This window comes from Exophiala spinifera (genome assembly GCF_000836115.1).
Source record: "Exophiala spinifera strain CBS 89968 unplaced genomic scaffold supercont1.4, whole genome shotgun sequence".
In the NCBI taxonomy this organism is placed as follows: domain Eukaryota; kingdom Fungi; phylum Ascomycota; class Eurotiomycetes; order Chaetothyriales; family Herpotrichiellaceae; genus Exophiala; species Exophiala spinifera.
The window spans coordinates 801251-821621 of record NW_015622516.1 but is presented as its reverse complement, the minus strand read 5'-3'; the positions used below and the strand labels follow the sequence as shown (position 1 = coordinate 821621).

The window sequence follows — 20371 nt, the reverse complement described above, 5'->3', positions numbered from 1 at the left end:
AGCATGACTCCTTCAGAGGATACGCATACCAGTCATGGCGCCTCGCGATCAGAGCCCCATGCCTCCTCCACCAGTTCGTTGATCTTCAGAGTCTTGGTGTACAGCCTTGCTAACCATCGCAGCCTCCCAACTCTCCAGTGCTCAAACGCTTTCAGAACTGAAGGCGAAGATAAAAGCCGGATTGAAGCAGTACCCAGATTTTCCCAAAGTTGGTATATCCCGTCAAGACCTCGTCGTGAACTTGTACTGAAACTTTTCCTCCAGAAAGGAATACTATTCGAAGACATCTTTCCTCTTTTCTCCTCTCACTCGCTACATCAGGATCTCATCCGAGCCTACGAGCTACAAATCTTCGAGAGTTTTGGCCCTGCCAACAAACCAGATGTGATTGTCGGCCTTGATGCCAGAGGTTTCCTCTTTGGCCCGACATTAGCTCTAAAATTCGGGGCAGCATTTGTGCCGGTCAGGAAAGCGGGCAAGCTTCCTGGTCGACTCGAGACTGCTACCTATGAGAAGGAATATGGCACCGATACCTTTGCTATCCAAGCGGATGCCATACAACCTGGTCAAAAGGTCTTGATTGTGGATGACCTCATCGCAACCGGTGGTTCAGCCTCTGCAGCTGGTACTCTGGTCAACAAATGTGGCGGCACTTTAATCGGCTACATCTTCATCATTGAACTCACCTTCTTGGGCGGCCGAAACAAACTCAACGCCCCGGTATATACGCTAACCGAAAGCCAGTCTGAATGAGTGCCACCACGATCAGAATCGAAAGCTGTACGGCACGGATCCCTTCAACAGACGGAACTGCTGCCTAAGCTTCAAGATCGTTGTCTGGACTTTGTCGATATAGTCAATTTTTAACATCCAACCTTGACAAACGACGTCGAATTCGGAAGACTAGCAAAGTCATCGTCACTGAATTTGCAGTGCCTCGAAAGTTCTATGTAAGGACTTGATGATGGGCAGGCCCCAAGCAAAAGCACCGCGTCCTGCTTCGAACCCCTGTTTGATTCTTTTCAGCGTCGGTGGTTTCGCGATGATGGCGAACCAGGATAGCGTGATGATTCTTCAACCGTTCTTGTTATTGACTTGCAAATCTTTCCTACCAACCATGCAGCCTCTACAATGCAACTCGGCCCATTCTACATAATGTCTTTATATCGGAAATGTGCTTCCAGCCAGGGATCAAAACCCTGCAAACTCCCAGAGTTAGAGTCGTCAGATAGAGATAGACTTTGAATATCTTCATTGATGATTGATAACCCTTGGATGGTATTGGTACCTACCGTCGGACTGATACGTTCAAAAGTGTACCAAGTCAGTGACACAGGCACTGGTGAACTTCTGCTGCTGGCAGACATTACTTAACAGCAAGAATCAATACTCTATGCGGCGTATTGCGTTCGGAGCATCGCAGAAATCTGAAGTGCTTAAAACGGTTCGGCGATCTTGATCCCCACATGCGCCCGGCTGTTCCATGGCAGTTTCACATTTAACGCTGGCTTCAACGGGTGTGCGAACATTCATCAAAAGATCACCACCTTGCACACTTCTGCATGTCACTCGCTTAGTTTGTGCTATTATACGAACAGCCTGGACCTGACGTCCTCCGCCCCCTGCAGCTACTATCTATCGCCAGTCCGTGCTTGCAACCCCTGCACACGAGCGCTCAATGATCCCGAAGCACTACCGAAATGGCCGGCGTCAATCATGAGCTGGAAGACGCTCTGCGCAAGCTAGACGAGGAACTTGAAGAAGGGGACATCACCAGGAAAGGATACGAAAAGAGACGCACTCTTATTCTCTCACAGTACATCAGCCCTGCACCGGGTCCATCACAGTCAAGGGGGCTTCGCGTACATTCGCCTGATGATAGTGACCATCCCGCCTCGAACGATGCCTCTAGAGCAGCCTCCCTTGCAGCACTAACCGGGCGATCTGTGGGCGGACATTCACGAAATGGCACACTGACAGAAATCTATCCCACCGGCGGTCGGCGAGCCTCACTGGTCAAGGATGAATATATGAACGATACCAGACGGAGTTCCACAGCCCAGAGCCATGTGCAAAGATTTCAAGAGCGGGAAGCAGGGCCGGCCTCGCATGGATCTCTGTCAGGCTCATCATTTGATCATCGCAATGACACCTTCCTGACTGCGAACAACGACTTCTCCCGAACACAGACTCTTTTAAGCCAAAACTATGCGTTCAATCCTGAGACTCAACAGACGTATGGAGGTACCGACACACGAAGTTCCACGATGCTCGACTCGCAACAGGGATACTTTTCTGATTTTGCTGGACAACAAAGAGAAGACCAACAGGAGAATTACGGCGGAAAAGTACAGCGGTACTCTCAAAGCGAGGTCACATCGCCTACAGCGCAAATCGCGCCGCCGTTCTTGGGTGCTGGCGAGCTCACGGGAGGAGCAGCAATACATCAGATGCCATTAGAGCCTCGGGAAGTTCCTTTCGCCATCTGCGACCCCCACGACACACATATAGAGATGTCTGTTTTCGACAACATCGCTGCCGTACTCCGTCACCGAGCAAAGACAACCTCTAAACAGGCCGCATACTGGGTGCTCGATCAGAAAGGCAAAGAGATTGTCTCAATTACTTGGGAAAAGCTCTGCAGCCGTGCAGAAAAGGTTGCCCAGGTCATCAGGGATAAGAGTAGCCTATACAAGGGCGATCGCGTTGCGCTAATCTACACCGAGAACGAGATTATCGAATTCGCCGTGGCTCTGCTTGGTTGTTTCATAGCCGGCGTAGTGGCTGTACCGATCAACGATCTGAAGAATTATGCTCGACTGAACGTCGTGTTGACGTCTACCCAAGCACATCTTGCCTTGACGACCGAAGCAAACCTGAAAAATTTCCAGCGAGACATTACTGCTGCGAAGCAAAATTGGCCCCGAGGCGTGGAGTGGTGGAAGACTAACGAGTTTGGTAGCTATCATCCCAAGAAGAAGGGAGATGAGCCACCACTCGTGGTCCCTGATCTCGCGTACATTGAATTCTCGACCGCCCCTACTGGAGATCTCCGAGGTGTTGTCATGAGCCACAAGACCATCATGCATCAAATGGCCACACTCAGCGCAATGATTACTTCGGCGACAAGTAACACCAGAGCTGATACTTTTAATCCAGCCTTGCGCGACAAGCAGGGCCACTTGATCACCGGTTCGAGACGTGGTGAGACTATACTTAGCTATCTGGACCCGAGGCAAAGCATCGGCATGATCCTCGGGGTATTGTTCAACATCTATGGCGGTCATACAGTAATTTACATCGATCAACGGACGATTGAGACTGCTGGCCTTTATGCCCATCTCATCACCAAACACAAGACAACCCTTCTTGTCGCAGATTATCCAGGTCTGAAGCGCGCCGTCTACAACTATCAAGCGGATCCTATGACGACCAGAAATTACAAACGCGGGTCCGAGCCAAATTTCAGCAGTGTCAAGCTGTGTATGATCGATACGTTGACGGTGGATGCCGAATTTCATGAGCTTCTAGCCGACCGCTGGCTGAAACCGCTGCGCAACCCTCGAGCCCGAGAGATCGTTGCCCCGATGCTGTGCCTGCCGGAACATGGTGGTATGGTGATCAGTATGCGTGATTGGCTGGGTGGCGAGGAGAGAATGGGCTGCTCGTTGAGTCATGAAATGGACCGTGAGCAAGAAGTTGAAGCGAAGAAAGAGGATGACACCGCCGCCAACAAGCCAGGTTTTGGCAGTAGTTTGATTGGTGGCGGATCGACTAGGCCGACTACACAACAGCGTTCAACGGAAGACCTGGGTGAAGTGTTACTTGACAAGGAAGCCTTGAAGACCAACGATATCGTTGTCCTTGCAATGGGGTCCGAGGCACGCGCCAAAGCGAGCTCTTATCCGAATGCCGTCCGATGCGGAGCTTTTGGTTATCCCATACCAGATGCCACCTTGGCGGTCGTTGATCCTGAATCTGGCTTACTGTGCACCCCAAATTCGATAGGAGAAATCTGGGTTGATTCACCCTCACTGTCCGGTGGGTTTTGGGCCCTTCCCAAGCACACTGAGACCATTTTTCATGCTCGGCCCTACTGTTTCAAGGAAGGAAATCCAACACCGACTGCCATAGATCCCGAGTTTCTGCGAACTGGCCTCCTTGGCTGTGTTATAGAGGGCAAAATCTATGTTCTTGGGCTGTACGAAGACCGCTTGAGACAGAGAGTTGAATGGGTGGAGCACGGTCTTGCTGTGCAGGAACACCGCTATTTCTTTGTCCAACACCTCATCCTCAGCATCATGAAGAATGTCCCCAAGATCCACGACTGTTCCGCGTTTGACTGTTTTGTCAACGACGAGCACCTTCCGATAATTCTCCTCGAGTCGCCATCGGCCTCAACTGCCCCGATATCGTCGGGCGGCCCCCCTCGACAGCTAGACATTGCACTCCTTGACTCCTTGGCCGAGCGGACCATGGAAGTTCTCTACCAAGAACACCACCTCAGAGTATATTGCGTTCTTATCACCGCACCAGGAATTCTACCTAGGGTCACGAAAAATGGTCGACGTGAGATTGGCAATATGCTTTGTCGGAAAGAGTTCGACAATGGTTCACTGCCTTGTGTCCATGTCAAATTTGGTGTAGAACGAGCGGTCCAGAATCTGCCCTGTGGAGAAGATATCAGCGGCGGGATCTGGTCTGCAACGTCGAGTGGCGTGAGGATGGATCTTCTGTACGAGCAAGAGACACAATGGTCCGGAGTCGACCCACGAGAAGTTGTTATTGACGATCGCACCTCCACTTCGCTGAGCAATTTCACAAACATCTTCGACTTGATGCAGTGGCGCGTCGCGAGGCAGGCAGACGAACTCGCATACTGCACAATAGATGGGCGAGGAAAAGAGGGCAAGGGCCTCACATGGAAGAAGTTCGACCAGCGAGTGGCTGCTGTTGCGTTGTACCTACGGAACAAGATCAAGATCAAGCCCAGCGATCATGTCATCTTGATGTATACTCACTCTGAGGATTACGTCTTCGCCATCTATGCTTGCATGGTTCTTGGCGCCATTGCAATCCCAATCGCACCGCTGGACGCGAATCGACTCTCCGAAGATGCTCCAGCGTATCTGCACATTGTCGCTGACATGCGTGTAAAGGCTGTTCTCTGCAACACTGAGGTGGATCATCTCTTCAAGCAGAAACTCGTATCGCAGCACCTCAAGCAGTCCGCCCAGTATCTCAAGACACATATTCCGAATGTCTACAATACTACCAAGCCGTCGAAGCAATCGCATGGCTGTAGGGAGCTGGGCCTTACGATGAACCGATCCTGGGTATCGCCTTCGAATCCGGTCCTAATCTGGACCTATTGGACGCCCGACCAACGCCGAGTGTCTGTACAGCTAGGACACGACACAATTCTTGGTATGTGTAAGGTGCAAAAAGAAACTTGCCAAATGACAAGCTCCAAACCTGTGCTGGCTTGCGTCAGGAGTACAATTGGCATTGGCTTTCTACATACGGTGACTTTGGGTGTTTACAACGGCAGCACCACGTATTTGATGTCACCTCTAGACTTTGCACAAAATCCTGGAGCACTATTCCTGGCCTTGGCCCGGTACAAGGTGAAGGACTCCTATGCGACAACTCAGATGTTGGATTTTGCTATGGCCAATGTTGTTGGCAAAGGCTTCCCCTTGCACGAGCTAAAGAATCTGATGGTCATTGCCGAAAGTCGACCACGGCTGGACCTCTTCTCTAAAGCAAGAGTGCATTTCGCACAAACAGGCCTTGAAAGAACTGCCATCAACACCATATATGCTCATCACCTCAATCCCATGATCGCCTCGCGCAGCTACATGTCGATAGAGCCGATTGAGCTCTGGCTGGACGTTCGCGCCCTCAGGAGGGGCTTAGTATATCCGGTCGATCCAGATACGGATCCAACCGCGCTATGCGTCCAAGACTCTGGAATGGTGCCTGTGGCCACTCGCATAGCCATCGTTAACCCCGAAACTTGTCAGCTCTGCCACGTTGGCGAGTTTGGTGAGATTTGGATACAATCCGAAGCATGTGCCAAGTCTTTCTACATGTCCAAGCAACTCTTCGACGAGGAGAGGTTCAACGGCCATATTGTCGGGGGCGATGCCACTCAGACGTACGTGCGAACAGGTGATCTTGGTTTTCTTCACAACGTTACGAGGCCTATTGGGCCGGGGAATCAGCCTGTGGAAATGCAGATACTGTTCGTGCTTGGAAGTATTGGAGAGACGTTTGAGGTCAATGGCCTCAACCACTTTCCCATTGACATCGAAAACAGCATCGAGAGGTGTCACCGGAATATCACCCCCGGGGGGTGTGCGGTGTTCCAGGCTGGCGGATTGGTTGTGGTCCTCGTCGAAGTCTTCCGCAAAGCCTATCTTGCTTCCATCGTACCAGTCATTGTGAATGCCGCTCTCCATGAGCATCAGATCGTGGTTGACATTGTTGCTTTCGTTGGCCAAGGCGACTTCCCACGGAGCAGACTTTCCGAAAAACAAAGAGGAAAGATTCTGGCCTCTTGGGTGACTCGCAAGCTGCGAACCATTGCTCAGTTCGGCATCCGCGATCCAGACGGTCCCGATGGTCATTTCCAGATACCAGCCGACCGCAAATCGACCAGCATTGTGGCCAAAACCCCAAGTCAAGCAGGCCAAGCGCGAGCCTCAGTCGCATCAGAGTCGCAGAACAGCATCCAACAGGAGCCCGGCGGTGGTACCAGGCGGTCTAGTAGCGTTCCAGAGCTACCTTTCTCCCTGCCGCCCAACCACTATCAAATCGACCCGACGGGGCTCTACGAGGACGCTGCAACGCCAACAGAAAAACAGGCGGGTGTGTCTCTCACAGACAGGCCTTATACCCTTCCCGAGGGCGTGGTCGAAATGCCAACCTCGAACTTTGACGACGATGATGATCAAAACAACCCGTACCTGACTGACGAAAAGTTCTTCGATCCCAACGCAGATCCAGACGACTTGGACAGGCAATTTGGAACCTACTCAGGTTCGAGTTCGCAGCTGGATATTGACCAAAGTGGTCCGCCACGACTCTCCCTTGTCAATCCTGACGAGTACCAGCCTAATGAAAGTACGGAAAATACTCCCACAAGCTATACAGCCACTGCAACGCCAACTTCGGCGATACCCCGCTCTTCTAGCGCACTACGCATCGAAAGTGATGCTGAAAGCCCCTATGAGGACCAGGGAAACCCATTTCGAAATTCAATACCTGCTTCGGTACCGAGTTTCGACTTTATCACGTCGCCTGGGCCTAAAAGCCCGGCTCGGGAACAAATGGCTAGTGCGTCGGCTGCTTACAACCAAGCCAGAGGAGCAGCGACCGGCCGTTCGATGCTCCCAAGCCAACAGGCTCGGTATCCACAGCCCGATGCGATGAGAACGCCAAGGCAGCCTCCTTACTATGGACAAGAGGCTCCACGAGAAGCACCGGGTCCTAGAGCCCCTTATGACAGGAAGCCGATAGGAGACTCACTCCGGCCTGACGAGAGACAGAGTGTGGACCTGAGTAGCATATCTGGAAGTATCAGAAGACGGTACGATGGCAGTGCATATGATGATTACGAGTATTAAAAAGAAAACGTCGCGACTTCCTTATGGAATTACCAGTATGAAAGCGATATACAGGTTTCGTAGTGTATGATGGATACGATAAACGAGTTGGAAGTGTATAAAAATGACAGTGTAGGAATGAACAATTGCACAGCAATGCCCGCCTTCTGCTCTGTTATTTTTGGTTTGCGTTTGGTACGGCTGTCACCTGCGGGAGAAGATTTTTGGAGGATTGCCGGTTCCCGCTTTAATGGCTACGTGTTGGAAATGTCACCGTCCTTTCTGGTACTGAAACTGAAGGTGAGTAATTCGATCAGGCCCTGGGGCCACTGAGGGTGATTTCATGGATTTTACAACTCAAAGCACAAAAAAGTGTTTGGTATAAGCTTTCGGCTTGCTTCCGGTCTCCACAGTAGGGTTTCTCGGCGAAACTTGGCCGGGGACTCCAACTCCGGAGACGCAAAGCTTCTATAAACTCCGAAATCCTGGGGATACTGGGCGTCTTTCTTCGACGCCTCCTATCGCCATCGCTCCATTGTTGACTGGTAAAACCCCTTACTAGCAGTTAAACCAAATTTTGGCAGTGAACCCCAGCCACACAAGTGGAAACCAACCATCCAGGCTTTATCGTACGCACACGTTACCCGCTAAACTGCTGAGACAAAATATTGCTCAAGCACTGAAGCCTCGCGCCGCGTTGGGGCATCTTCCTTTTCGCCACCACTTTGCCGCGGAGCCTCTGAGGGTGCAGTACTGCTGCCGTAGGGCTCAAGAAAATGGACGCATCTGTCCCTGACTCTAGGAGACGGTCGTCTCGGGCAGGAAGACACCACAAGGTCTCCGCCGCGTGCCTTCAATGCCGCACCAAGAAGATCAAGTGTGACGGCGAGCGCCCGAGTACGTCGCCAAGCTGGCTTTCTTTTCTCCGGCTGCGACGTCGATACACATACTAACGAGTCGCGATCAGTCTGCGGCCCTTGCCTCAAGAGACACGGCGACCAAGCGACGTGCACCTTGCGCCCAACCGCCGAGCAGGAACTTGCGCTCTTCCGCGAAAAGATCGCAGAGCTCGACGACAAAATTAGACAGCTCGAAAGCCGCGATGTTGGATCTTCGACACTCTCCGGCCCCGGCCCAGACGCGGAACAGGCCGTGCCGCCGCTGTCGGACGTCCAAAGCCGAGAGGTCTGGGAAGGCCTCCGTCGCGGGGAGGTGTCGCTCTCGTCAGGGTCGTATCGGGCTCCGGCAGACGTGGACCCCATGGTGGGCGCAAGTTCCAATAACTTTTCTAGCGACTCAATATTCTTTGGCAGTTCGAGCGCCAGCGGCTTCGTCCGGCAGGTGGAGGAAGCCTTCTATCCCGAAGGCGAGTCCCCGAACTCAGCTGCTGCCGGCGTCGACACGCATGGCCCGGCTGCGTCCCGTCATCCGTCTGCGCCGTCGGAAGACCTATCCACCCAAACACTCCAACTGCCGCACCAGTCCGCCGCCGACCACCTGTTGGGAATCTACTGGACGATCGTCGACCCTCTCTACCCGTTCCTTGACAAAGCCGAGACCCAGGCTCGGTGCGCACGTCTCTGGGCGGATGGACCGCCGCTCAACGTCACGCGGTCCTTCGTGTGTCAGATCAACATGATCTTCGCCATGACCAGCCAGCTCGACGAGCGGGTCCCACCGGGCGACAGGGCCGGGCACGCCGAGGTGTACCTCGACCGTGCTATGAGGCACCTGGTCTCCGAGCTGTGGGAGTCGGCGTCGCTGCAGTCCGTACAAAACTTCTTGATTCTGGCACAGTATCTCCAGAGCACCAACAAAGGCTACCAGTGTTGGATGGTGGTCGGACATGCCGTTCGAATGGCCCAAAATCTCGGTCTTCATCTCCGCGAGACCTCGGAAAAGATCCATTCGGCCCGGAAGCGCCAGTTGTACCGGAAAGTGTGGCATGGCTGCATATTAATGGACAGGATCGTTGCGCTGACATTTGGCCGGCCGACCGTGGTCAGCCTGAAAGATGCCTCTTGTGTCCCTCTGCCTCTCCCGGTGGACGACGAGTTCTTGCCCGAGGAATCGACGATGGAGCCACACTCCATTCCCAAGGGCCCGATGGTCGTCGAGTTCTACATTGAGACTTTGAAGTTGTACGCCATCCTAGACGAGATTCTCACAACCCTGTATGCCACGACCACGGCTGTGCCCCGAATTGCCAGTAACGAAAGCCAGTCATCTTCGCTGAGAGCAAGAAGAATGACAGCTCTCCTACAACTGGACCTCTCCCTGGCGTCCTGGCTCAAATCACTTCCGGATCATTTGAGGCCCGTACACACTCAGGCGTCTCTCAGCCCATTCTTTCGTCAGGGAATAGTACTCCATTCACGGTGAGTTGGCGTGGATCCAAATATCAGGTGTCCCTCCCCCCATCCATCCGGTACTCCGAGTTTGGACTGCTCGGCATATCTGGTCCTCACGAATTTCATCCATGATGTGTATTCGCTAATGTGGCTCACGCATGTATAGGTACCTTCACGTGCGCATTTTGCTCTTCCGGCCAATGCTGGCGCGGTTCATCACCGCTCGAAACGAAAGCAAGGTAGTCGAACAGCAGGCCGAGACAACGTTGTACGAAACCCTCACACACCGCGCGTCCGTATCCTGCGTCGAGACCGCCGTCCACGCCGTCGAGACGATTGAATCGCGGCTGCCCGAGTCTGACGGCGCCATCGGAGCTCTTCCGGCTTGGTGGTACAATGTTCTGTACGTGTATACGGCCGCCGTCGTCCTCTTAGCCGCGGCGGGGTGTGCCGAGCTGCATCTCCAAGTCCCTCGACGGCATATTTTGGCGTGCTGGGGAAAGGCACATCGTGTTTTGAGCAGCTACCTCGCCTATAGCCCCTCTGTCCAGAGAAGCATCACCGCGTTGGAAGTCTTGTTCTCTCGCATTGCCGCACAAAATCGGTTGTCCTTTCCCATGAGCAACTGGAAAAGCATGGATCACGGACCCGAGTTCGCTGAAGAGCTACCTGCAAGTCAAAATCTGGAACGAAATATGGACATGAGCGGGCTCCATGCCGATATGTTCTCCCATTCCACACCAAATGTTGATCCTACTGCATTTGCTTTCAACAGCACCAATTATTCTTCAGGTTTGTCATCTGAGCTGTGGATGAATGGTATCCCCGATGCTCGGCCGGATTCTGGGCACCAACACTTGTTCGCTCGCCCGGGGGACATGACTTGGTTTAGCGACCTGCAGTTCAACATGTAGCTAGCACAGCGTTTCGAATGCTCGCATGTATCCTTAATATCGGGTTTGGACTTCGGGTTTCGATCACACGCGCGTTTTCGGGGACAATCATGGGATCGTCCACCAGATGATTCCACGAATGTGCGGGACACTGACAGGCCATTGACTAACTCGCTTTCTCTATTAAGTACCTGCGAGGACGGGGCCCACGAGTGTCTGAGACTTTGTGATCGGCCTATATCACAGAGAGCTTCCATCATTCACGGACTAACGAATTCTACAGTGTCCCTACAGCTTGGTAAAGAAGACCAAAGTGGCACACGCCCCCAGTCACACCATCTCGACAAGGCGATGCCATGAATCAAGCGTGGCTGCTATGAGTCTCACAATCTCCATCTAAAGGATGGGTGGCGCCACTCAAGACTTTGGACTTGCTTCAGCGACAACCCCTCCAAATGCGTCTCCGTTTTTCTCTTCTCTCGAGATTTATTGTCGGCTCGCATCCAAAGCTCCAGCAAGATCGCGACAATTTGGATCACGCCCGCTGATGCCAAGTTCAATCCATTTCCGATCGGGTAGTTCGGCGCGTCAAAGGGCAAGTATGACCACGTTGAAATGAGACCACCAAAGTTGCCCAGGAGGATATTTGTACCAATGGCAGCGGAGCGAGCCGAGTCTGAGATAACATTTGCGGAGACCTGAGCCGGGCACAGAGGGCCGTATACGAACGCCCCGGCCGTGATCAGGAAAGTCGCGCCATATCGCACGTGGGCGTTCGTGGTGGCCAAGAAGATCGCGTAGCCAGCAATGATCGAGGGCGCCGAGATGATTAGGAAGACATTTCGACGGTCATAGTGCCACGACAGGAGCGGCCCGATGAGAATAAAGAAAGCGCCAACCACGTACGGTGGAACTGTGTGGAGTTGCTGTGACACGACGGAGTTTTCAGGGTAAATCGTCTTGATGATCGTGGGCGCGAAAAACCCAAGGCCTTGCACAGTGATGTTGTTCAGCAAGAAGATGAATCCCGTCATTAGGGTAACGGGGCATAACATTCCTCGACGGGCTTTTGCAATATCGAATTTGTCGAGAACTTCGGAGGTTGCGATACGTTCGGATCGGATCCGGGCAACCGCGAGCTCTTTTTCTTCTTGAGTCAGCCACCGAGCGGTGGCTGGACGATCGGTCAGGGTGAAGAAGGAGACGATTCCCAGACTGCTGGTAATGATGCCTTCCACGGCAAATATCATCCGCCAGCCGTGGAGACTGCCAAAGTGGTCCAGCTTCAGAATGGCCGATGCAAGAAGGCCTCCGAATGCGCCCGCGAGGGGAGCCATGACGATGTACAGCGAGAGGCGAAACGCCAGCTCGCTTCGTCGATACCAACTAAAGGCAGAGGGACGTTAGATAACACGGAAAATGGCCCTGACGGCAAGCATACCGAGATAGGTAGTACGCGATTCCCGGCAACAGCCCAGATTCAAAAACTCCCAGGAGAAATCTCACTGCACACGCGGCGGACTTATTCTGGACGAAGGCGGTGCCGAGGGAGCATATGCCAAATCCTACCGAGGCTGCGGGAATAAACCACCCGGGTCCGCAGAACTTGCAGGCAAAGGTGCTCGGGAGCTCGAAGAGGATGTAAGAGATGTAGAAGCACGACAGCACGACGTTATAGTCGTATCCCGCCAGGCCCAGGTCTTTTTCGAGCCCGGCAAGCCTAGCGTTTCCTGTGCCACGTTAGAATTACCACGTGGACAATGCACGTCAACGTTCACCACTCACCAATGTTTGCTCGGTCGATAAAGCAGAACAGGTACAGGAGGGAGACCGTCGGGACCACACACAAGTCGATTTTCAGGCGCAGTTTGGCCTCAGCCTTGGGATCCAGTGGAAGGTGAGGGAGCCCCTGCCTACAACAGGTCAGCTGTGGTAGAGCAAATGCAAAGGAGCCTGGGGAAACATGCTCGTCAGTCGCCTTCGGGCTCCTGTCAGAGGAGCCATAGAAGTTCTCCTCGTGCCGCACAGTCTCTTTTGTGTCGATCGGCTTGTGGCAGTCTACGACTTCGGGCGCGGTCATTGGAGCGTTGGTGTTCATGATTTGTGAGAATTGTACCGAGAGCGAATGATGAGACAAGGCGAGGCCGGAGGAAGGGGGCTCGTTTATACCCTCAACACCGTTGAGACGGGTTGGATAAACCTCCAAGCGGGTGCTGTTGCGGCTCTGGTCGGAGCCGGATCCAACCCGTGGATTATCAGCCTCGAAGTTCGAATCATCCCTGAAATTGCCTGCAGAATTCAGGCGAGCCTGGATGGAAAGCCGGGCAACATTACATTGGCGCACAGAATTACAATGCTGTATCCCAAAGATCTGGCCATACGGAAGCCTCCCAGGACGGGTCCCGGGACGCCTCCGAACCTGTTCAGCTGGCATATGATCGACACGAGGCGATCCCTCCCCAGACTCTGACCATGCCTGATCCAGAGGGTCCAAGCGCCCTAGCACCCCCTTCCTCCCCTTATCCCCAGACGAGGGGGCCAGTACTCAGTCGAGAGCCAGCTTAGTCACTGCTCGATCACTCCCTTCACCTCGGATCACTTGTTGCCCATCACCTACGTTCTGGCGCGGACATGGTCCTACGGTATGGCCATCGATTGATTCAGGGTTGGTCAGCTCCTCATCTGCGTCCATCCAGGCAGTACTTGACGGGCTGAGGAACACGCGGCTTCTCATAACCGCGCAGCTGAGACTTCAGCGACTTCCTGCATCCTGCCCCGCGCTCTCCTTGGGTTTGAGAGGTCCAATGCTTACAGTACCACGAGATCCGCGTATCATACTTTTGAACACGGCGTACGACTGATGTTCACATTTTGCTACCATGACTTTGGTCTCTGCGCCGATCGAGTCCGAAGTTGTAGCTGATCCAACGGCTTCCTAGTACCTGTTGATATATTTTGGTCTAGTTGGTGGCTATCAAGTTCAATGACTTTTCGCTGTCAGAATTCAGGATTACAGCCTGCTAGCCACTCTTTCGCCTGCCAATAAAGTAGATCGTGCATTCTGGCGGCCTCGTGGGACCCTCCGTGCGTCCTTCTCTCTCTGTTGTGACCTGGGAGGCCAGTGTCGACCGGGAGCCCCATCAACTTTTGCTGGCAGTAGGCCAAATAGCGATAGCCAGAAGGAAACCTGTCGAGGAGACACTGGTCAAGCTCAGGCACCCGCCTGGGGTCCACCGGGATGAGCTTGTCCTTCTCGTACCAGTGACGCACAAATTTCGCCTTCCACTCCGGCAGATGTGTGACACGGCTCTCGACCTTGTCCCAGAAGAAGAGGAAACGGCAATCGACTTCGGCGTCGACCTCACAGCCATCCAGAACGAAGCGCTGGGTGATGGTCGCCTTCATCTTGGTCACCGCCCGAGTTGCGGTTTCGTTGATGTCGGTACTCAGGCCGTGGCAGCGGTGCATGATGAAAATGCCTTCGTCCATTCCCGCCTTTGACGCTGCAATGAAATCTTCGTAATGCACCTTGCCTGACCACGTCGTGCACACGTGGGCGTCCCTGTCGAAGATGGATTCGAAATTTTCCCATTCGCAGGCGTCACTGCTAACGCATTCAGCGTGTGACACCCGGAAAGAGGCTGGCGCGAGGGGTCTCACCGATACATTGGCCATCCTTCGGCGAGTTCCCGGAGTCTGTATCTTTCGAGCAAGTGCGAATCCGGGCCGCTGTTGCGGACAACATTTTCAGGCCGGGATCCGACAGGGAGGCTGTGAAGGTCTGACTGCATACTCCGGTGCGACTTAGCAATCCCAAACTGGGCAGCTCGTCTCAATAGGGGTCGGTAAGGGAACCGTTTGGCGTGCACGAGTAGCGGTGCAGTATACGAAGCCTTTATAGCCATCAGCTGCACGCTGCAAGATCCGGATCGAGTTAAGGAAGATGGAAAAGGGGGGCGGTCTCGGGGTCGGTACCGGGGTTGATTCAGCCTCGACGACTCTAGGCTGCGAAAAATGTTCAGCCATTCCTTACGGGATGCCTCCGAGGAATGTGGAAGTCTTTCCGGAATTTGTTTTCTTCTTTCCTCGGCCAATAACACCCTTCATCCTCGCTCCTGGTCGACAGCTACTAGCACTTTATTCGCTTTCAGGTTCAACTCTTCTGATCAAACCCTCGTCGGAAACCCATGTGAATTCGCCATACATAAGCTGCCATCATACGTACCTCTTAATCCACAAACTCTCTGAGCCTCGGGAAAAGTAGGACTCTAGATAGTCTTCGCGGTGTACACACAATGCAAAAGACAGTAAGTAGGGTGTAGGACGGCGCGAGAAAATTTCCATGAGTCTCCTTCACCTGACATCAAATCATTACAGATCCGTCCCAAAATCACAAAAGGAAATACCCCGAGTATCAAGCCCCGACTTCTCGCAGACACTAGACTGATTAGAAAGGCCAGTATTTTCGTGGTTACAGCTTTTGATGAATATTGCTGACGAAGATACGGTCATTAAGTATGTTGTAACTAAGAGGGAACGGGACTTGGTTTTCGAGGATGCGGTGCCGCCCTTGTTTACCCCGGGGGGCCGCGCGAGCAGCGAAGCCCCCCGCTCCCTCAACACCCAAACTAAGTTAAGTGGAGATGAGGATGTCGAAGAAGTGTCCAACGACGACTGGCCCACAGTCGAGAGAGTCCTCTTTTGTGTTTTAAGCGATGAACGAGCGGGGTTGAGAGTCTGATGTTTGTCGTCTTCGGCTCTTCCATCTCCATCCCATCTCCATCTCCATCTCCAACTTGATACTGGGAGACTGAGTGACTGACGGGACGAGCACCTCGTATGTGCCTACTACTTGGCAGGTAGGTAGCTGTAGTTCCTATATCTAGTGACGAGAAGGTAGTATCCGTACTCCATTTACACTAGAACTTCTCCTCGGTATGCCGAGCACTCGTCGTTGTAGAGACAGAGACAGAGCACGGGGTACAAAAGTACGTACCGAGTACCAGCGAGTACATGTACAGCTACAGCTACAAGATTCCCGTCAACCGAACCAAACGACGGACTGACTGACTCACTCGTTTATTGACTCGGTTACTCCGTACTCGTACAATTAATTCTCTTATTATACTGCCTTGCCTGACCTACCCATTTCCCTACCCCTCCGCTCTGAGCTTTTCCTGTGACTACGACTTGCGAGTACTGACTGGAGTAGCATCCCCTTCGACGTCGACCAAGTTCAACCAGCAACACCACTAAGCAGAGCTCAAAAACACCACCGTCATGCCTCCAGCTACAATGCGTGCAGTTGTTCTCAAGGGGGATTTCGAGGTATGTTTTGGATCTGAATGTCCCCTTACGCCCGGCATAATACAGTTCACGTTCATGTTCATGTTTTGGGGTACATCCTGACACTCACACTCACACTCCATCACGCCTTTTGATGCTCATGCAATTTAATTAAATAGGTCGCCGTCGAAGACCGTCCGTATCCAAAACTTCAAAATCCAACCGACGCCATTCTCAAAGTCACATCGACTGCACTTTGCGTAAGTCACCCCTGATCCCTCACAAGGGGTTGTTCTTGTTCCTGAAAACAAGAACTTCTTCTATTTACTTCAGAGATCACAAACCAACCCTCTTGAGTGCAAACAACGTACCGCCCAAATACAATAATCATAACAATCAAACTTTTCAATAGACTCACCTTCCCCAACTAGGGCTCCGACCTACACTTCTACCGCGGCCATCTCAAGTGTCCACCAAACTTCATCTGCGGCCATGAATTCGTCGGCAACATCGTCGAAAAGGGCGACCAGGTCACCAACTTTGCCGTGGGAGATCAGGTCGTCGTCCCCTTTTACACCGCGTGCCAGGAGTGCTACTACTGCGTCCGGGGCCAGGCGAGCCGCTGTTCCAAGGGCGAGTTGTTCGGGAACAGTGTGCCCGCCAACACCATCGATGGCGGCCAGGCAGAGTACGTGCGGGTACCGTTGGCGAACAGCACACTCTTCAAGACCCCCAAAGGTACGGTCGACTGTGGAAAAAGGAGTGCAGTCAATCTTTTTTGTCCTTCATGTTTTCACCTCTCTCTCTCTCCCTCCCTCTCTCTCTCTCTCCGCATAAACACGGCATTTCTTTTCTTCTTATCCTTTCTCTCCGCTCAACACCAAAAACAGGAATCCCCGAGGAGATGCTCGTGCTGATGGCCGACATCTTCCCGACGGGCTACTTTGCCGCTTCGCGCTTCCTCAAGAACCTCCCGCAGCGCGACCGCGACGAGTACACCACGGTCGTCATCGGGTGCGGGCCCGTGGGCATCTGCGCCATCACGTGCGCCCTGACCATGGTCAAGACGGTGTACGCCATCGACACGGTCCCCGACCGGCTGGAGGAGGCGAGGAAGATCGGCGCCATCCCGATCGACCTCAACGACGGGCCCGTCGACAAGATCAAGGCGGCCAGCGGGGGCCGCGGCGCCGACGTCGTGCTCGAGGTCGTCGGCCACGCGGACGCCTTCATGCTGGCCTTCGACCTGGTCCGGCCGTGGGGCCAGATCAGCTCCGTGGGCGTGCACACGGAGCAGCTGCCCTTGAACGGCCTGCTGTGCTACGGCAAGAACGTGACCATGGCCTTCGGCCGGTGTCCCGTGCGCAGCATCTTCGAGGACGCTCTGGCGGTCCTGGTGCAGGAACAGAAAAAGGTCGCCTTCCTGTGTGGCAAGACCATGTCCCTCGAGGACGCCCCCGGGGCCTACAGGGACTTCGAGGCCAGGAAGGTCCACAAGATCGTCTTCAAGATGCCGGGGGACGAGGCCGGAGAGAGCGTCGCGGCCAAGGTGCAGTGAATTCTGCCGCAGGCAGGTCGAGAGAGAAAAAAAAAAGGGGAAACGAGACACGGTTGGTGCTCTCGGTATCTTCTATAAGCCTTGTCAATGACACCTGAATTCACTTTGACCGTGCTGTTTCTTGTCGCCCTGGTTCCAACAAAATACCCAAGTCTCCCTTGCGACGAGTTCTTCACCGAGGTACAAAGTACGAAGCAGGCACAGAGAGAGAGAGAGAGAGAGGTTTTTACCTTGTCATCTGAGCGGCCGAGATTGATGGTGCGCAGTTCTGTAGGGAGACAAAGAAGGAAAAGTATTTCTTGCAGTTGTTGGTGGCGGACTGAAGATTGTCTCACTCAAACTTGATGGCTTAGTCATTCGCACCCTACCTAGCCCGTGGACAAACTCAGGGGAATTTTGAAAGGTCTACTTGGGAAAAGTCTGGTATGATAAAATAGTAGTTCAATGCGTCTGATGTCGTACAGAAGCCTGACCGATGTGAGAATGTTCAAAGAGCACCTCAGGTTCATCTTTACGCCTGGGTTCGCTGAGCCCTAACCAACGCCTTGCTAAAAAGTACAAAAGGGTCCATGCCACTATCCAGATGAATTTCAAAATGCCACTTTTCAAGGGCAGGAAGAGCTGTCATGCTCCAATCATTAAATCATAAAGTCATTGATCGTTTCGGGCTGGCTGCTATCAGCGCTCTCTCAGTGTTGGTTAGAGCATTCGCCTTGCTGTGGCTGAATGTCGCCGAGCGCTGAATCGAGTCGGCGTCAGTTTGTGTCTTTGTCTGTTGCTCCAGCCTCGTCAGCATTTCACTCCATAGTATCTCGTCCTCTTCGTCGTGCATGTGTTTGGCCATGCTGACTTGACGTTCGCAAATCTCAATCAAGACCGCATTCGACAGCTGTGGGTCGTTGCGGACGTATCTGAATGCTGTGTTGTAGCTGCGTCGCGCGTCACGATAACGCCCCATGGTGAACTGTTGTCGGCCCAGACGACGATACCCCAGGCCAACCCGCCATGAGTCGATCTTCCCATGGGCCTCCTTAAGCTCCCGGAGTCTCTGCTCGACTTGCTTGCATATCTCATCGACGTCCATCTGGGTTCCATGCGCCACAAGCCTGTATGCCTCCAAGAGGAGGAAGTAGACCGAGTAGTAGTTATTAGGTCCACAGGCTTGGTCAACCTCTTCAATGGCCGGAAGCCATTCTGAAAGATCTGTGCCTGCATCGTACCACAGCATGTCCAACGCCCTGTTCAGGCGCACCTCGTATAGCAAGTGGTTTTGCTTGTCAACTCGAGACTCCAGGCCATTGTACATGCATTTAGCCGCACGACCATACAAATCTCTGAGCTGGTCAACGTCCAACCCACCAAACGCTACAAACAGCGCCCGTCGGCAGTCATCTTCGTGGAGGAAGTTCGTCGCCCAATCCTTGATGTTCTTTAACAGCATTGCTGCAAGCGGCTTATGTCCGCTTTGCGCTACTCGGCCCACCTCGAAGAGCAGGCGCATCGGGATATCGTGGTACCAGGATGTGAAGAGGTTGGGACTTTTGAAGCCGGCAAAGGCTTGGCCCCAATGTTCGAAGGCCAGCTGCGACTTGCCACTCTCAAAAAGGGTGATTCCCGAGGTAAGGTAGGAAGAGAGTAAACGTGATGCTCGACGTCCGCTTTGATGCTGAGCAGACAGTTGCAGGTCCCATACGCCCCGAGAGCATGCCTCGTGCGTCCAGGCTCGAAGGTTGAACAGAAATTGTTCCGTGATACCCGCTGGGAGGCGAATACTGTCTAGAGTGACGGGCGAAGATAAGATGGTCGATTCGGCTGGGCTCCATGGGACCAAGCTATCTGATGCTTCCACCGGGCTCCATGACACCAAGCTCTCTGTTGCTTCGGCTGGGCTCCATGGCACCAAGCTCTCTGATGCTTCCACCGGGCTCCATTGCATCATACTATCCGATGCTTCCACCGGTGATAAGGTCAGCACGGGTGGGCTTGATGCCTCGGACAGCTCGGGTGAGCCGTGTTTCTTTGCATGAGCCTTCTGACGAGCTCGTCGTCGCCTGAGAGAGCGTGCTGCTCGCTTCAAAGCCTCGTTTGCATCGACACTTGTACGTATTGCCTTGGTTGCGGGAAGCTCCCCATTGACTATCTTTTGGGCTTCGTCTCCCTTGAGGTATTTCCGCAAGCCCCACTCCTTGATTTTGTTTTTAAACATCTTTAAACTAAGAAGGTGTTAGTATTATCAAGATGATGATGAGGCGGAGGTCACAAGCAACACAGGCACTGTCCCGCGGGGGCCACCCGTTCTGCACTCTAGACACGAGAGCAACACAGAGATGTTGTCCGAGGCCGAAACGCCAAGTCCTACAATCTGATGTGACAATGCCCATAGCTTCACCAGAGCGAGAGTCTAAGAGTGAGACCGGTCGTAGTCAAGTCGGCGAACAGGATGACCAAAGAGAAGGCTTCCCGCGGAGCGATGCCATAGTGCTCAGAGCGTCTTACCTTGCGTAAACATTGTAGTTGTCTTCCATTATAGTCATCACTTTGGGCAAAGCAAGGTCTTGATCCATATACAGCTGGGTAAATACCGGCCGGTATGCCTCCCAGTCCTCCTTCGTCTTGAGGTGAAACTTTGGAGAGGGTCTGTGTTCCATGGTGGCGACTCTTTCCAATGGAATG

The 20371-nt window shown here is 53.3% G+C and overlaps 7 protein-coding genes across 7 annotated transcripts; 4 read left to right on the top strand and 3 right to left on the bottom strand.

The window, feature by feature from the left end:
- Window positions 1–3: 3 nt before the first annotated feature.
- On the top strand, window positions 4–753 carry PV08_05489 (adenine phosphoribosyltransferase; the record flags this gene model as incomplete). Its single annotated transcript, XM_016379832.1, has 3 exons — window positions 4–73; window positions 123–208; window positions 265–753. 3 exons carry the CDS (start codon window positions 4–6, stop codon window positions 751–753), a joined length of 645 nt encoding a protein of 214 aa, XP_016235659.1.
- A 947-nt stretch (window positions 754–1700) lies between these two features.
- On the top strand, window positions 1701–7631 carry PV08_05488 (uncharacterized protein; the record flags this gene model as incomplete). The annotated part of the gene is made up of 1 exon (XM_016379831.1): window positions 1701–7631. The coding sequence occupies one exon, from the start codon at window positions 1701–1703 to the stop codon at window positions 7629–7631; it is 5931 nt and encodes a 1976-aa protein (XP_016235658.1).
- Window positions 7632–8386: 755 nt separating this feature from the next.
- On the top strand, window positions 8387–10875 carry PV08_05487 (uncharacterized protein; the record flags this gene model as incomplete). The annotated part of the gene is made up of 3 exons (XM_016379830.1): window positions 8387–8507; window positions 8578–9988; window positions 10128–10875. 3 exons carry the CDS (start codon window positions 8387–8389, stop codon window positions 10873–10875), a joined length of 2280 nt encoding a protein of 759 aa, XP_016235657.1.
- A 362-nt stretch (window positions 10876–11237) lies between these two features.
- PV08_05486 (uncharacterized protein) lies at window positions 11238–12952 on the bottom strand (the record flags this gene model as incomplete). The annotated part of the gene is made up of 3 exons (XM_016379829.1): window positions 11238–12240; window positions 12296–12584; window positions 12640–12952. The coding sequence occupies 3 exons, from the start codon at window positions 12950–12952 to the stop codon at window positions 11238–11240; spliced, it is 1605 nt and encodes a 534-aa protein (XP_016235656.1).
- Window positions 12953–13851: 899 nt separating this feature from the next.
- Window positions 13852–14645, bottom strand: PV08_05485 (uncharacterized protein; the record flags this gene model as incomplete). Its single annotated transcript, XM_016379828.1, has 2 exons — window positions 13852–14461; window positions 14515–14645. The coding sequence occupies 2 exons, from the start codon at window positions 14643–14645 to the stop codon at window positions 13852–13854; spliced, it is 741 nt and encodes a 246-aa protein (XP_016235655.1).
- A 1489-nt stretch (window positions 14646–16134) lies between these two features.
- Window positions 16135–17698, top strand: PV08_05484 (uncharacterized protein; the record flags this gene model as incomplete). The annotated part of the gene is made up of 4 exons (XM_016379827.1): window positions 16135–16182; window positions 16320–16400; window positions 16572–16878; window positions 17031–17698. 4 exons carry the CDS (start codon window positions 16135–16137, stop codon window positions 17696–17698), a joined length of 1104 nt encoding a protein of 367 aa, XP_016235654.1.
- A 643-nt stretch (window positions 17699–18341) lies between these two features.
- PV08_05483 (uncharacterized protein) lies at window positions 18342–20346 on the bottom strand (the record flags this gene model as incomplete). Its single annotated transcript, XM_016379826.1, has 2 exons — window positions 18342–19911; window positions 20195–20346. The coding sequence occupies 2 exons, from the start codon at window positions 20344–20346 to the stop codon at window positions 18342–18344; spliced, it is 1722 nt and encodes a 573-aa protein (XP_016235653.1).
- Window positions 20347–20371: the final 25 nt, after the last annotated feature.